Here is a 13,718-nt window from a genome sequence, read left to right as displayed (position 1 = left end):
AATGTCCGACTTGTTTTAAGTTGGACACCCCGAAAATCAGTGGGACGTCTGTTATAACTGGTCTAAATTATATTTCCTTCTCTAATCGAAAATTCAAATTTTGAAGCGCACTTACGGCACGAACATATAGTTTTTGTTGTTTGTTTTTCTGTTGGTATATATGAGCTGAGCTCCAGATAGAAATTCCTAGAGACCGGAAACTTGGCATACCGACTGCTGAGGAAAAGTTAGAAAGATCGTGCGATTTTTTCGTTGTCACGCGTTATTTGACGCTTGTTTTGTATTCGTTTGCGTCGCGAATGCATTTTTTAAATGGGGAAACATTTTTACAACGTTTGATAATTTTCGATGTGTGAAAAATTACTTCTTGGGTAAAATGTATCCCACAAAAATCTCAAAAGAGGAAGAGGTGACGCTAGTCCCTTAAATAAAACTTCCAAAACATTTGATATCAGTTTTGCTGACGCAGATGTGACGCCTAAACGCAATCAATTTTAACGAAGAAAATTTTAAGAAGAAAATATGTGAAAAAGATGTGAAGAGTTGGTTGTTTGATTTTGAATCAGTTGTGCCGAGTATGTCACTCTAAAGAAATGTTGTCGAATGAAATTGTAAGAAATACCTTCAACCGAAAGTCAAACACTATTCTTCAATCGGGTCGATTGCTAACATGTAGGATTGTAATTTTTCTCAAAGGTCTGTTACGTTGAGGTTTAATCTCACACAATTGGCAGAGGTAAACTTCAACGTAACAGACCTTTGAGAAAAATGTCAAACACTATGTTTCATTTCATTAAATAATAAAGCTTTTATTTAAAAAGAAAAGATTTTAAATCTTAGCTGAGTGAACAAGTATTCAAGCAGAAATTTGTACCGGAACAGTAATTAAATGTTTTAAATTGTATCACCAGTCCAGCTCTGGATCTACCGAATCACAAGCGGAACGTTTAGTCCACCAATCATAGCCACCTCGTTCTATAAACATGTTATGTTTATAGTCAGTGGACTGAAGTAGGGGATCAATATCATCAACATTCAGAATCGATTCTGATTCTTTGTAAAAATCGCCTTTGTTAAGGAATCGGAGATACTCGTCCAAGATAATGTATGAGTTTTTCATCACAACATTTGATACCGGAACAAAGCACGGAAGATGTTGATGTCGCCGACAGAATTCACCGAATTCATCATCGGTAATTAGGAACTCAGAACAGTCTCGTTTTGCGATTTGTCCAACATTTTCAGTGTCTACTGGAAGAACTTGAAAACATTTCCAGCGGAAAGGATTTAGCAGTGCAATATTTTGGGATAGATCTTCCAAATGGTTGAACCGGTTGACCACTGTGTTTAATTTGAATCTGATGTTGTACTGTTGACACCATTGCGATACATAATCTAACTGAATGAGATGCTTTCCTTTTCCTATAAGTTTCAAATTAGTCAACGTCATCATGAATTGAACACAGATAACGAAGAAGAGAATCTGTTTACCTCGACCAATATTTATATTTGTTTCTTCATCAAACGAGTCGACAGAAACTGCTATATAATCCACATATACACCATACTTCTTGAAGAAGCTCTCTTTAACTTTCGATCCATTTGTGACAATCGACACCGACTCCAGATTCAAATCAACTTTACAAAATTTGCAGATCTCACCCACAAGCTCCGGATACAAGAACGGTTCGCCACCAGACAAATTAAGTTTCTTCATTCCTTTTAGCATTAGTTTGCGTAGGGCGACTTTAATATCCCCCAGTGGAGCCACATAAGAAGTTTTAGCTGTGTGAAAGCAAAAACCACACGAGTAATTACACTTTCTCGTAAAATGATAATTTACTGACACGGGCACTATATTTAATGTTTTATTTTTAACTAATTGTAGATACGTCAGTATCGCCCAAAAACACTTGATAAATTTGTGTAGCATTCTTTGAAAAAACATTTTCGACTCTATTTTTCCTATTTTCCAGAAAAAATTATAAAATTGTTAAACTTTCCTTATTGTAACGATGTAAGTAAGTTAATGAAACGAACTTTCTGGTTCTATAGACATTATTTGTCTAAATCATCGCGTTTTTATTAAATTATTCAATTGACACTCGAGTTGAAACGAAACGAGCACAGTCTTATCTCAAAATCTCTTGCAATGAAAAAAATATTTTGTCTTAGTTTAGCCGTAGGGTTACCAGATCGAAAATTTCAAAAAGAGTACATTTTTGACTTAAAAAAGAGTACAAAAGAGTACGGTTGCTAAATTAGGAAAACATCAATAAGAAGTCCTGTTTCAGTAATAGCTTTGTACTGTAACTCTTTTTTTTCTAACATTTATTGATGATTATCACAAACGTTTCTATTTCTCAATGAGAAGTTATCACTTCTTGACAACTGTGGATGTACTTCCAAAAAATATGTGAGGACAAAGTTATCATCGAAAATATAAATTTTTTGCCCATAAGTTCAGGCTTCAATTTAGTAGCCAAATGATTGGTCTTAACTGTAACAATATTTCAAGTGTTGTAACTGCCATAAAAACGACACTTGGATTACTAAAATTCGAATTTTCTCAATTGAAGTCATTATTTTAACTACTAACATAAATGCCGTTGTTCTGCTGTACAAATGAGGTGTTTGCAAAACAAACTTTGCGTCAAAAATTTCAAATCGTTCCCGACATTTCGCAAGAAAGTATTCATTGGCTCCAAGATATGGAACTAAAAGTAATCTCTTGTGAAACACGTACAAGATTTTAGTAAAAAATTGATCCTATTGCCGCGCAGCGAAACTTTTTTTTCACCTGTTGAAGCCTAGTATAGCCGGTGAAATGCAATTTTGACACAAAATGTATGTCAGAATTTTCAGCTCGTGCGGAAAAGTGTATAAGAATTTCACTTCCCTGCAGAAAAAGAGAACAGAGAGTGCAAAATCAATGAAATAGTAGCAGGCTAGCCTCAGTCGGCAAAAGTAGTTGCGATATCGAAAAAGAGTACATTTACTCTGAAAAGGGTACGTCTGGGAACCCTAGCTTAGCGATATAATTTTATTTTTATCGACACTTCTGATTCAAGTGACTAGGGTCAGTTGGCGAAACTAATGACAGTACCTAGTTCACTTGACTATTTTGTGTGCAAAGGCGGAATATTTTTTTATCTACCTAGGTGAAATATTGGCAGGGAAAAAGTGCTATTATTTCGCCGTCGGTAGATAAAATAGCGTATTCACCTCTGTCCAAATGTTTATTTAGACACTTACGGTTATAACATTCGCCTTCGGCTTATGCAATAACTCCCCAAGTGTCTAAATAAACATGTAGACAGAGGTGAATAATCTACCATTATCACATACGCGGAGATATTTAGACAATGACTCTTGCATTAATCTAAAGCATAGAGTGACACTGGACTGGAGATATGGTAATATCATTGTGAGCAATAGCGTAACAAAGCATTTGGAATTATCCATACATTCAACAGGACAACAAATAACCTATACCCGATGTCATCTGCGAACGTAAAATATAAGTTAGGTATGACATAATCCAAGCTACAAAGTAGAAATAGATTATGGATATGACCACTATTTCACAGGACTCTCAATGATTGACGCTGTCAGCAAGTCGGTCACTTCTGTCAATTCACCGAACAATATTTTCACGGACAATGTGATCGAAAATTTAATTTCCTAACAAATGATTTGGATTTTTAAATTTCGTATCTCAAAAGACCGACTCGAAGGCAGTGCCATCACTGATTTTTGCGGTAGTGACGATAACAATTTCCACAATCTATACGTAGATAAATAGTAGGTTACGTCTTTGGTTAGAAGTTTTATTTTGCCAGGTGCGGTATTTTTGCCTTCGGCTGGAGTTGCAATAACATGCGAAGTTCCAAATAGTTTCGTATACAATACATTATTGGGGTTAAGCGCTCATGTCAATGAAACCTCCGTAGTTACGGGAATGTTTAAGAATAGATCGTGAATTTCGGACCTTAGCGGCAGCTCATTTTAACATGGGCATACAATATCTCTTTGCAGTAAAAATACTGCAATAATGCATCTCGTTGCACCATTTTCGGTTGTCTTATACATATGAATTTGTGGATATTAATTCGTTTTTTCAATTTATTTATTTTTTAATTCAATTAATCTTCTCGAAAGTTCTTGAATCTTTGTTGAGTGTAACAATCCGTTCCGAAATGCAATTCTAATTTAAATGGCATAATTTATAAATCGAAAAAAACAACAACGTTGAATTGAAATCCATGAATTTATGAAATTATTCAAAACTCCCGATGGTAAAATGCGGCGCAACCTTCAGTAATAACCTTTTACACATCATAATTTTCCGTACCAATTTTAAATTTCACACAAATCACATCAACTCTAATCTTATTTTATTTCAATCCGGAATAACATTAATGTTATAAGGTTCGGTGCTCTACTGGTTTACCAGAATTATTTATTTTACATAAAAAAATGGACAATTCGTATGAATGCAGATTATACTTATAGTAAAGAGTTGTGTTGACTTAATGAGTAATCGTTTTGATTATTTTGAATTTGAAAGGCGCTTTTTTCAGATGGAAAGAAATACTGAGAATTATTTAGGGCGACATTTAGGAGTGAATTGTACAACTACGCCACTCTCTGGGATTTTGCTTGCTGATGAGAACCACGATAATGAATGTCGATAATTTTCACGGTAGAAAAACATCGGTTTTTATTATGTGCTCCTCTTTAAGCGTTTATGTCAGTACCCGCTGCCAACCAAAATATATTTTTTTTTAAATAAAAATCGTAAATACCATAAATAAGAACCGAACGAAATTGAATATGGGGAGATGAGAAACAAGAAGAAGAAAAAAGAATACCAAAAAAAACTCTTGTGTGTCGTCTCTGATGGTAGTAAAATGGTAAAAATACACGTATTCCCACACGATATGATCAAAACGAATATAATTTTATTTAATAAGAAGAAAATAAATAAAGAAATTTCAGATAATTCAAAACCAATCACGGTTCACGGTGTTTATTGCAGGATTTTAAATATGAATTTACAGATCGTAATAAATATCAAGATAACTGAATGATTTTAGGTATACGTTTACACCACAAGTTTAAACGTTATAGTGGGGTCTCGGCGTTTTCTGGGTTTCATTTTATGCAATATCGTTTGGTTCAGAGTAAATTGGGAATTCAATTTATGGTATCTGAAGTCCAGATACGCAAATGCTGGTGCTTTGAAGTGAGTCGATTTCTTAATGGTTTGACGTTTTATCAATGCACTTCAAGTAAAAGTGACCATAGTTGACAGCTGTCAAATAGAATATGAAATGGCTTTTACAGTGTTTTACAGTTGTGTGAGATACTATTAAGTTTCAGTACTCTATTTAGAGTACCACTCATGCTTGAAGTGAGTTGGTTTTACTCATAAACACCAAATGTCAGCATTTTACAAAATAGACTGTTATGATGAGAGAGAAGGAAATATAATTTGGACCAGTTGTTTTAAAGTGTCTAGGTCTTTGTATCGCTAGATTTGGTCCTTGACCTTATATCGCTTGCTTTCACCCAAAATGAAAAAAAAACTACTCAGTTCAGTGTGATTAGTTTATTCACGCCGTAAGTGCGGTCGAAATTCAAAATGGAAAGTGCGGAGGTCTTTCTAACGTAGCGTCATTTTCATACAATGAAGCGTTGAAATGTATTTTTCGGTTCGCTTTTTCATCGAATCGTTCACTTAAAATTCGAATTTTTGGCACACTTACGGCGTGAATTGTTCACCCCTTGCATTCGGTTCATTGACGAACCATAAAATCATGGCTAGAAAACAATAAAAACAAAAAACCAAGCAAATTTTCACTTGATCGAGATCAATGCATAAAAGAGAGAGAATTTCATACGTTTACTCTTTCAAAATCTTGAATCTCTTTTGCACTAATATAAGTTTTCTATGCTATGTATGGCACTAGCCAACGGTAATTTTGCTCTCTGCACTTGCCTTATTTCGACGTCTGACTTTCTTTAAACACTCTATACTCACGAATATTACGAAGCGCATGGATCTACCCTCAGTTTAACTTCAAGCTAATGCTTAGTTTCCTCTTACCAAAAAAGTACTCCGTGTGAGAGACAAAATTGAATTTTTTCAATTTTTCTTTTGTTTATTTGACAGCTTGCTCTCTCACGGAGTACTTTTTGTTGAGTGGAATGGACATTGAAACGTTTTAAAATTGATTGCTGTGAAGTTAGCCCATGTAGAGTTCCACCCATGAAAGTGTCAACGTGATTTTCCGTTTAAATTTGAGGTTGAGTCCAGGCTGGTTGCTCTTAAGAGTAAATATATAACTGACAAGGTCTTATTCTCAACATAAATTTGATATTTCAGTGCAAGAGTGTATTCTCAAAATCCCAATAATTTTGAAGATTTCTGTCAGCCGTGTGCAATTTATATTCATGTAGGTTTATGATCACCTGAATACGACATATGGAGATGATGATGTTAATCCAAAAAAAAATCTTTAAATCAAATTGAAGTCTCACAATATGGATGTATATGGGAGATGGTTTTGTTGTCCTGTTTTTTTTATGATTCAGACAAGCTTTCTTTTCAATAATGTCCTAGACAGTAACTTCCAAATTGATCAGAATGGAACGTGTCAAATCAAATAACGACCTCACCTAAGTATCTACACACCAAACAGCTACCTACAATTTTTTACGACACCAGAAACACTATGCATACAATAACTATAGACACACACATTTTACCTCAACAACGACATGTGAATACTCTAAATCGATAAATGATTATTATTAATGGCTTTCGAATCGTCGAAGAAAATATTTATCGTGAACCCAATAATAATAAAAAAAACATCGAGAAACATCATTTAAACTAACGAAAATATTTATTTCCCTCTGTGTTACATCCTAAATGTATCTTTAACCAATTTTTCATAATCACAGCCAGATCAAATTTTAAGCGTATATTATATTATGCCCATAATCAAAAATCAAATAAAAATTAACCAATTTTTCTGTCGAATCCGACACATCGCTCCAATAAATCTTTTGACGAAAATCGAAACATTTTAAATGAGATGAAGAAAGACAAAATAAAACGAACGAAAACGAACAGAGAAATAAAAATATTGAAATGCTATTGATTATAAATTTCATTTTAACATTCATTAAATATCATTTAAGACTTTTATTTTATTGGGTTATGCTAATTCTGGGTTGTATGTCAGCACGCGTCCTAAATATCACAAGATCTTGAACGAAAATTATACATGATAAACCATAGGTGTTCAAGTCGTTTAAAAGCGCGATACATTCTATGTATGGGAAAATAATTACAACATAAAGCAGAATGCAATAGGGTTTTAGGGATCATGCAATAATAACGTCCACATTTGTCAGTGCTGTCAGTAAATTTAAACCATCGATAACTCGACAAAACTGCATGCTTTGTAGTTAAATCTGTGTCGTATCTGTAATGAGGGGGTTTATTTAGAGAGGTAGAACACACATTTGACTTCATAAAATGAATATTTGTCGAGTAATTGATGATTCAAGTTTACTGACAGCACTGAAAAATGTGAACGTCATTATTTCATGACCCCGTAAATCACTTTTAGCGAATCGACGTTGAATTCTCTATAAAAATTAAGTTCAAGAATATAGACTTTCACGCCACGCCAAAGTTGCTCTTCAGAATTTGAATTCTGGATAAATTCTGGCTTCAAGCATTAACATAGCAAATATTTGGAGGTCTATGATATCAGAACGCATCACTTCTGAAACTTTGGTGTGTCACCTGCGTATTCCTATCTGCATCACCTCCCCAAAGTATTATAGAGCTTTCGAGAGCTTTGAGCCTGTCTAGTATTCCACACACACATTCCACTTTTCCAATGAATTCCGAAAAAAACACCAAAGCTGTCGAAACTGTCGAAAGCTCTGAAAAGCTCTCCAAAGCACAAGTAATACATGGTTAATCAGTGGATGAACAAATGAATAAACAAAATATGTTCCAAAGCAATCTGTACGAGAGTAATCGTAAACTACCTAATGCTTAGTTTCCTCTTACCAAAAAAGAGTACTCCGTGTGAGAGACAAAACTGATTTTTTTTTCAATTTTTCCTTTGTTCTTCCTTTGCTCTCTCACGGCTCTTTCACGGAGTACTTTTTGTTGAGTGGATTGGCACTTAACGCAGCGTTTGAACCCTTTAATTGTGAACTCTTTTCGCGGACTTTCGGCGTCAATTTATTTTTTAGAAATATTATCCGTATTTGTAATGTTGAAAAGTAAGTATCGTTGATTTTAGGTACATTTACAAAAGATCGCTTTTTTACTGGCTGCGTCATTATTGTGAGCAGTCTTTTTTTGCGCATTTTCCTTTAATAAATTAATTCAGATTCATTTACATTTACAAATATCAAAACAGGCGAAGAAATAACAGCGATCAATGTCGGATTCAGTCTCAGTCCAAGAGAAGTTTATATAGAGTTTATATATAGACGCAATATTGTATACGTACACCAACTATCTGGTTCTATACTTCGTTGGTTGGAATCTCGCATGAAAGGTTCTGTGTTCTGTTTGCTGTTAAAATGCTATATTAGCGTTAATAAATCATGTATAGCGTTTGTGTGGTGATCACCACGAAATATTATGTTCAAAAGTGATCACTAATAAATACTAAAATATTGAGATAAAAAAATTCCATAATCTTAAATCATTAAGTGTTCTTAAAAGGATCCCAATCGTTGTATGGTCTTTTGTTACATCCATTTGTATTTAGGACTAAATAAGTCACCGAGAGATCTTTTTGAATGTTTTCAGTTAGATATCGAATTTCCTAAGGTGTTATAGATTCAAAGAGAAATATTTGGTTGCTATCGAAAGCGTAAGTCAGCAGCCTTATATGTTTCAGAAACAAAATCACATCTTTTTCATGTCTTCGAGATAAACAAATTTACACTTGAAAGGTACACAAAAGTGTCACTCCCCATGCATGTTTGGTGTCGTTGGAAAGCTGAGGGTTTGGTGTCGTTGGAAAGCTGAGGTTGAGTTATCATCAGGAAAAAGTTTTTTGGCATTTTTATTGCTTTTCGGTTACAGAAGACCCGTTATCAGTTCCCCGAAGTACCTTAATATTTCGCCTGTTTCTGCACATATCTCAGTGTATGTGAACTTGAAACCCACTAAGACCTATTTTTCCGAAAGTACTAAGTTTCCAACGACATCCCGCACGACTACGTTTTCAGAAGAATCCCTCGTATGCGACTCGATAATACACACTTAAAGATACAAACAGGACAACATCTGGTTATTACTCTTCAAAAACAGCCGAGACATCACTGTTTGAATGTGAATTTCCTTACAAAAATTAAAAATTCGCGCCAAGATTTATGGCATACGCCGAGGCGGCACTAAACGCGTAGATTTGTTGGTTTAGTTGGTTACCTTGTTTTATTTTGGTTACAAGGGTTACAACGGTTAAAATGACATTTTCACTCGATGATCAGAAAGATCAGTGAGCAAAACAACAAACATTTTAAACTCAAAGACTTACAAAATGTGTTCTGAAAAGCAACGTGAACTGTACACTCAGTTCGAACCTGATGCCAACGAAATTTTGTTCGGTCAACGAACATCACCCAATCGACCATTGACAGACCAAGAATTATCGAAGAGAAGAAAAATCGTTTTGAAGTTAGTCGACCAGAAATTGAAGTTCGAATTAATCGAATTGTTGAGAAAACAACAAGAGCAGACATATGAAATCCATAACAATTCAACATCATCGATTGCTAGCGATCCAGATGGTTGGGCCGCACCAGCAATTTATTATGGTTGTCAAGACGTCGATCAACAAACTGAATTCGAAAATGCGTGGAATTCCGACGGAAGTTATCAAATTCCGGAGCAGAACCAAAATCCAACTGGAGTATCAACTTTTTATTGTGAACAACAGCCACACATCAATCGGGGACAATTGAATTCCAATTTAATTGAGCTCTCCCCAAAAATCCCCTCAACTTACCGCAGTCAATTCAATTCCAATTTGATTGAAATACCCGTTCAGAAATTTCAAAAGACTGAAACAAAGATCAGCTCGACAACATCCATTGCAAATATTAGGGGAATCAACGTTCCGGCAAAAGATTCGTCTGAAGTAATATCTGAGGCAGAGGCAAAGGTAAAAAAAATTATATTTCGGGATGTGGGCTCATAAATTCACTAGGCAACACAGGCCTTGTGCACAAATGTTGGCATAGTGCTCTAAATACGAAACACACATTATCACGTTTCTTTGGTGCCTTGAGTTCAAATAACCACTCCATTAGTGCCTGCTACCTATCATTAGTACAATATCGAAGTAGACAGACATGTACGAGTAATTTTTGCCTTCTTTCGACATTGCCTACCAATGATAGGTAGTATTTGTTATTTGAACTCACTGCTCCCTAGATTCCTGCTGCACTAATAACTGTCCCGCTTTTATTACTTTTTCATATTTTTTTTTTGTGAAGCTCCTGCAGTGAAACCACAGACATCATTGAGACCAACTGATGTGTTTTTCGTACTCAGGGCACGGTGAAAAATGATACTTTTGTGCTTTTGTGACGGGCTCTCACGTAGCTTACTTTACGTTACACTTTTCAGGTATTTCGTATTTACGTAATTTCGTGATACACGTGTCGGACAGTGCTTTTGGATATGGGTAGGCTCAAGACATATCCATCCATACATATTTCAATATGTTAGGTTTTGATCGATTTACGGGTATCACGAAATTACGTAAATACGAAATGCCCATTTACGTACGTAATTCACGATTGTGGGATCGATCCTAAATTTATTTAAATTATTTAACAACTGCCATCGTTTAAAACAAATTTTAAACTTTTCCTCCAGGCTAGCTCGTTGCCATCTGGTGCATATGCTCTACCATCAACTCGAAAACTCAAAGATCAAAAAACTTCGCTACCAACAGATAATTCAAAGAATACAAGAAGACCGCAGGAACGCAAAACCCCATCTGCCACACTACCAACACCAACGATAGAAAAACCAACAGTGATTTTTGGAGGAGAGTTGGTCGGAAATAAATCGACGAAATTTTTTGATAAGCCAAAGACGTTACTCTTACATAATACACTAAAACGTAAACAAGGAGATGGCTCGACCGATTTCCCAACGCGAATGTTGGTAATGAATGAAGCCAGTGCAAAAAATACGATCCACAGATCCAGTAATCACTCTGGTGCTGGAAATATTGACAGTGCTGCCAAAACACCATCGAATACCGTCGAAACTGATAACACGATCGATCTTACAATTGACTATGACATTGGCGAAAGCTTCATCGCTGAGACCAACATTCGAAGTGAATCAGCGGAATGGATTGCTATGGATCAACTGGTAGCGGACCTATTCCAAAACAAATCAAACAATTGGAAAGCGCTCTCAGCCAGTGACTTTGAACTTAAAAATGAAATTCTCATACAGACGGCGATTAATCCGGATGTCCTTCGATCTCACCCGAAAGCGCAAACAGTAAGACAAAGAGTCGGCGATAGAAAGTTCGAAGAACTGATCAAACAGAGCAGCATCATTTTATCCAATCTAAGTCGAACTGATCCGGAAAATCAGGCTTCCTTTTCGAAATCTCAAAAGCTGCTGGTCAAAAATTTGAAAAAAGGGATTGCTAACCCGGAGACTGTCAGCGAAACTAAAACATTTCGTGGGCCACACACCAAAATCGCAAATCTCATTTCTCCGTTTCTGTGTCCTGGAGACAATATTCACGATTTGACCTTGGAACTGGTCAAGAACCCATATGCGTTGTTGAGTAATACGGGTGTCAAAAATCGAATTGTTGGCAAGGGTCAATTGGTCAGCAACATTATGAGGAACATCAAAATTGCATTGGAACAGTTCATTCCGGTCAGATTGCCGAAGAAATTCAGTGTACCGTCGGACCGATTCATTGATGTTCCATTCGTTGTTAAGTTGTTCAATCGGTACACAAAAATGACTTCGAAATCAGCAACCGATTTGACCAAAGTTCTGATTGAATCGATAAATTGCATGAAAATTCAAAAACCTGCGCTCCGAGATATAAAATTCAAAGACGGCGCACTGGAAATCCTATGCATCAACACTATGTCGTTCGATTGGCTGAAAAACACGCTGTCTCATCATCTTGGCGTCGAAATTCGCCCCGTCAACAATGCCATCGGTTACGATCAACTGAAAACCATTTGCCTTAAGTTTCACGTTCCACAGTATTTTCATTTCAATAATTTGATGGAACAACTGAGAGTGAACAATCCACGGCTGCTGACAAGACGCTGGGAGCTACGGTCTCCGCGATCGAACAAAGTGGTTGATTCCACCAAATGCGTGTACGTCGGTGTTGACGTAGATTCTTTAATTATTTTGGAAGAAATGAATCGCGTTGGTACCTTGCGAGATTCGTCAGTTTACTTTGAAATCAGCTATGAAGACAGCGAAGAGAATTTTAAGAAAATGACTTTTGAGAAGAAGAAAAAACAACCGAAACACATCTCGAAAATAAAGTAATGATTGACTAACACTGATTGTGACTGTTGTTTGAATTTGTTTAGCCAGCCGGTTTTGTTAGTTAGTTAAAGCTCCGATCAGCACAATCTTTTTGACTTCACAGAATTGACATGAAATCCCGAGCTCTTGTCTAGACGCTCCAGTTGTGATTTAATAGGTGCTGGGGCCTACTTTCAGGAATTCAGAGTTATCACTCCTAAAACTCTCTTACATCCTAAAATTTCTAAAATCATACTACAACCTGAAAATCTTAAAATGAAGATTTATAAATTAAAAAAATGGAAATATTAGAGTTCCTTATTGAATCTCTCCGACTCTCATTCTCAAACCTTATTCACAGTTCCATCTTTGAAACACTATTTAAAACACTTTGGATATCTAACAATAATCTCCTAAGATACTCCTTAGATCAGGCACCACCAATAAAAAAACTCCGAAAGTCTCCTTATATGGAGCCTCATAAATTCCAGAAAAAGGAGGTAAATTTAGGAATTTTAGAGAAATTTTGTAAGAATTTTTTTAATTAAATTCCTAAAAATAGGCCCTGGTGCAGATCGTATATCGGTCGCCTACTCTTATTTGCAGATTAGATTTAATTATGGATTATCCCTGAACAATCAAAAACAATCTGTAACTTAAAAGATCGAAAAGATAAAGGATTTCAGAGTGTGAATATACGTTTTTCAACTTTTGAGATCTTGTAAAGGTCTATACTTGGGCTAAGAAGCATACAACTAAACGTTCTTTCCTCTACTTCCTACCGTTGGTTCATCTGATTAAGTTTCTTTTAGTGATCAATCCCTTCTCATATTGGCTTTATATTACATTCGTTCAAAATATGCAAACCAATCCAACTAAAAACTGCTGAAAAGGAATGTAAATTTGAGCAAATAAAAAAAAGTTGACGCGAATTTAACAAATTTCGCATTGAGTGGATATTCTATCATGCCCGCACGTTAGCAAGCGGGCGTGACGCAAGTTCACTACCAAAATTGTTTTTATAGTTTGGAATGACGGAACATATTTACAGCAACTTTTTGACTTCCCGCCCTTAACCCCCCAAACTTAGATATTTAAAATCTAGGCATCCACACGAGTTCAACGAGCTATCACA

At 35.7% G+C, this 13,718-nt stretch overlaps 2 protein-coding genes across 2 annotated transcripts; one reads left to right on the top strand and one right to left on the bottom strand.

Annotated features, from left to right (window-relative positions):
* Positions 1-848: 848 nt before the first annotated feature.
* On the bottom strand, positions 849-2,032 carry LOC119077903 (radical S-adenosyl methionine domain-containing protein 2-like). Its single transcript, XM_037185274.1, has 2 exons — positions 1,492-2,032; positions 849-1,422 (listed from the first exon to the last, which is right to left on the bottom strand). Exons 1-2 carry the CDS (start codon positions 1,946-1,948, stop codon positions 905-907), a joined length of 975 nt encoding a protein of 324 aa, XP_037041169.1. The 5' UTR covers positions 1,949-2,032; the 3' UTR covers positions 849-904.
* A 7,460-nt stretch (positions 2,033-9,492) lies between these two features.
* Positions 9,493-12,619, top strand: LOC119077858. The gene is made up of 2 exons (XM_037185187.1): positions 9,493-10,214; positions 10,934-12,619. The coding sequence occupies exons 1-2, from the start codon at positions 9,591-9,593 to the stop codon at positions 12,602-12,604; spliced, it is 2,295 nt and encodes a 764-aa protein (XP_037041082.1). The 5' UTR covers positions 9,493-9,590; the 3' UTR covers positions 12,605-12,619.
* The last annotated feature ends 1,099 nt before the right edge of the window (positions 12,620-13,718 follow it).

Source organism: Bradysia coprophila, unplaced genomic scaffold (genome assembly GCF_014529535.1).
Source record: "Bradysia coprophila strain Holo2 unplaced genomic scaffold, BU_Bcop_v1 contig_24, whole genome shotgun sequence".
NCBI classification, from domain to species: Eukaryota; Metazoa; Arthropoda; class Insecta; order Diptera; family Sciaridae; genus Bradysia; species Bradysia coprophila.
Note: the sequence above shows the minus strand (reverse complement) of the source record. Positions and strands in the feature narration are given on the sequence as shown.

Excerpts from the sequence above, each read along its gene's own strand:
- LOC119077903 (XM_037185274.1), bottom strand. The coding sequence starts at position 1,948 with ATGTTTTTTCAAAGAATGCTACACAAATTTATCAAGTGTTTTTGGGCG. Across the intron at positions 1,423-1,491 it reads AAATATAAATATTGGTCGAG|GAAAAGGAAAGCATCTCATT; the intron begins GTAAACAGATTC and ends TGAAACTTATAG.
- LOC119077858 (XM_037185187.1), top strand. The coding sequence starts at position 9,591 with ATGTGTTCTGAAAAGCAACGTGAACTGTACACTCAGTTCGAACCTGAT. Across the intron at positions 10,215-10,933 it reads TATCTGAGGCAGAGGCAAAG|GCTAGCTCGTTGCCATCTGG; the intron begins GTAAAAAAAATT and ends CTTTTCCTCCAG.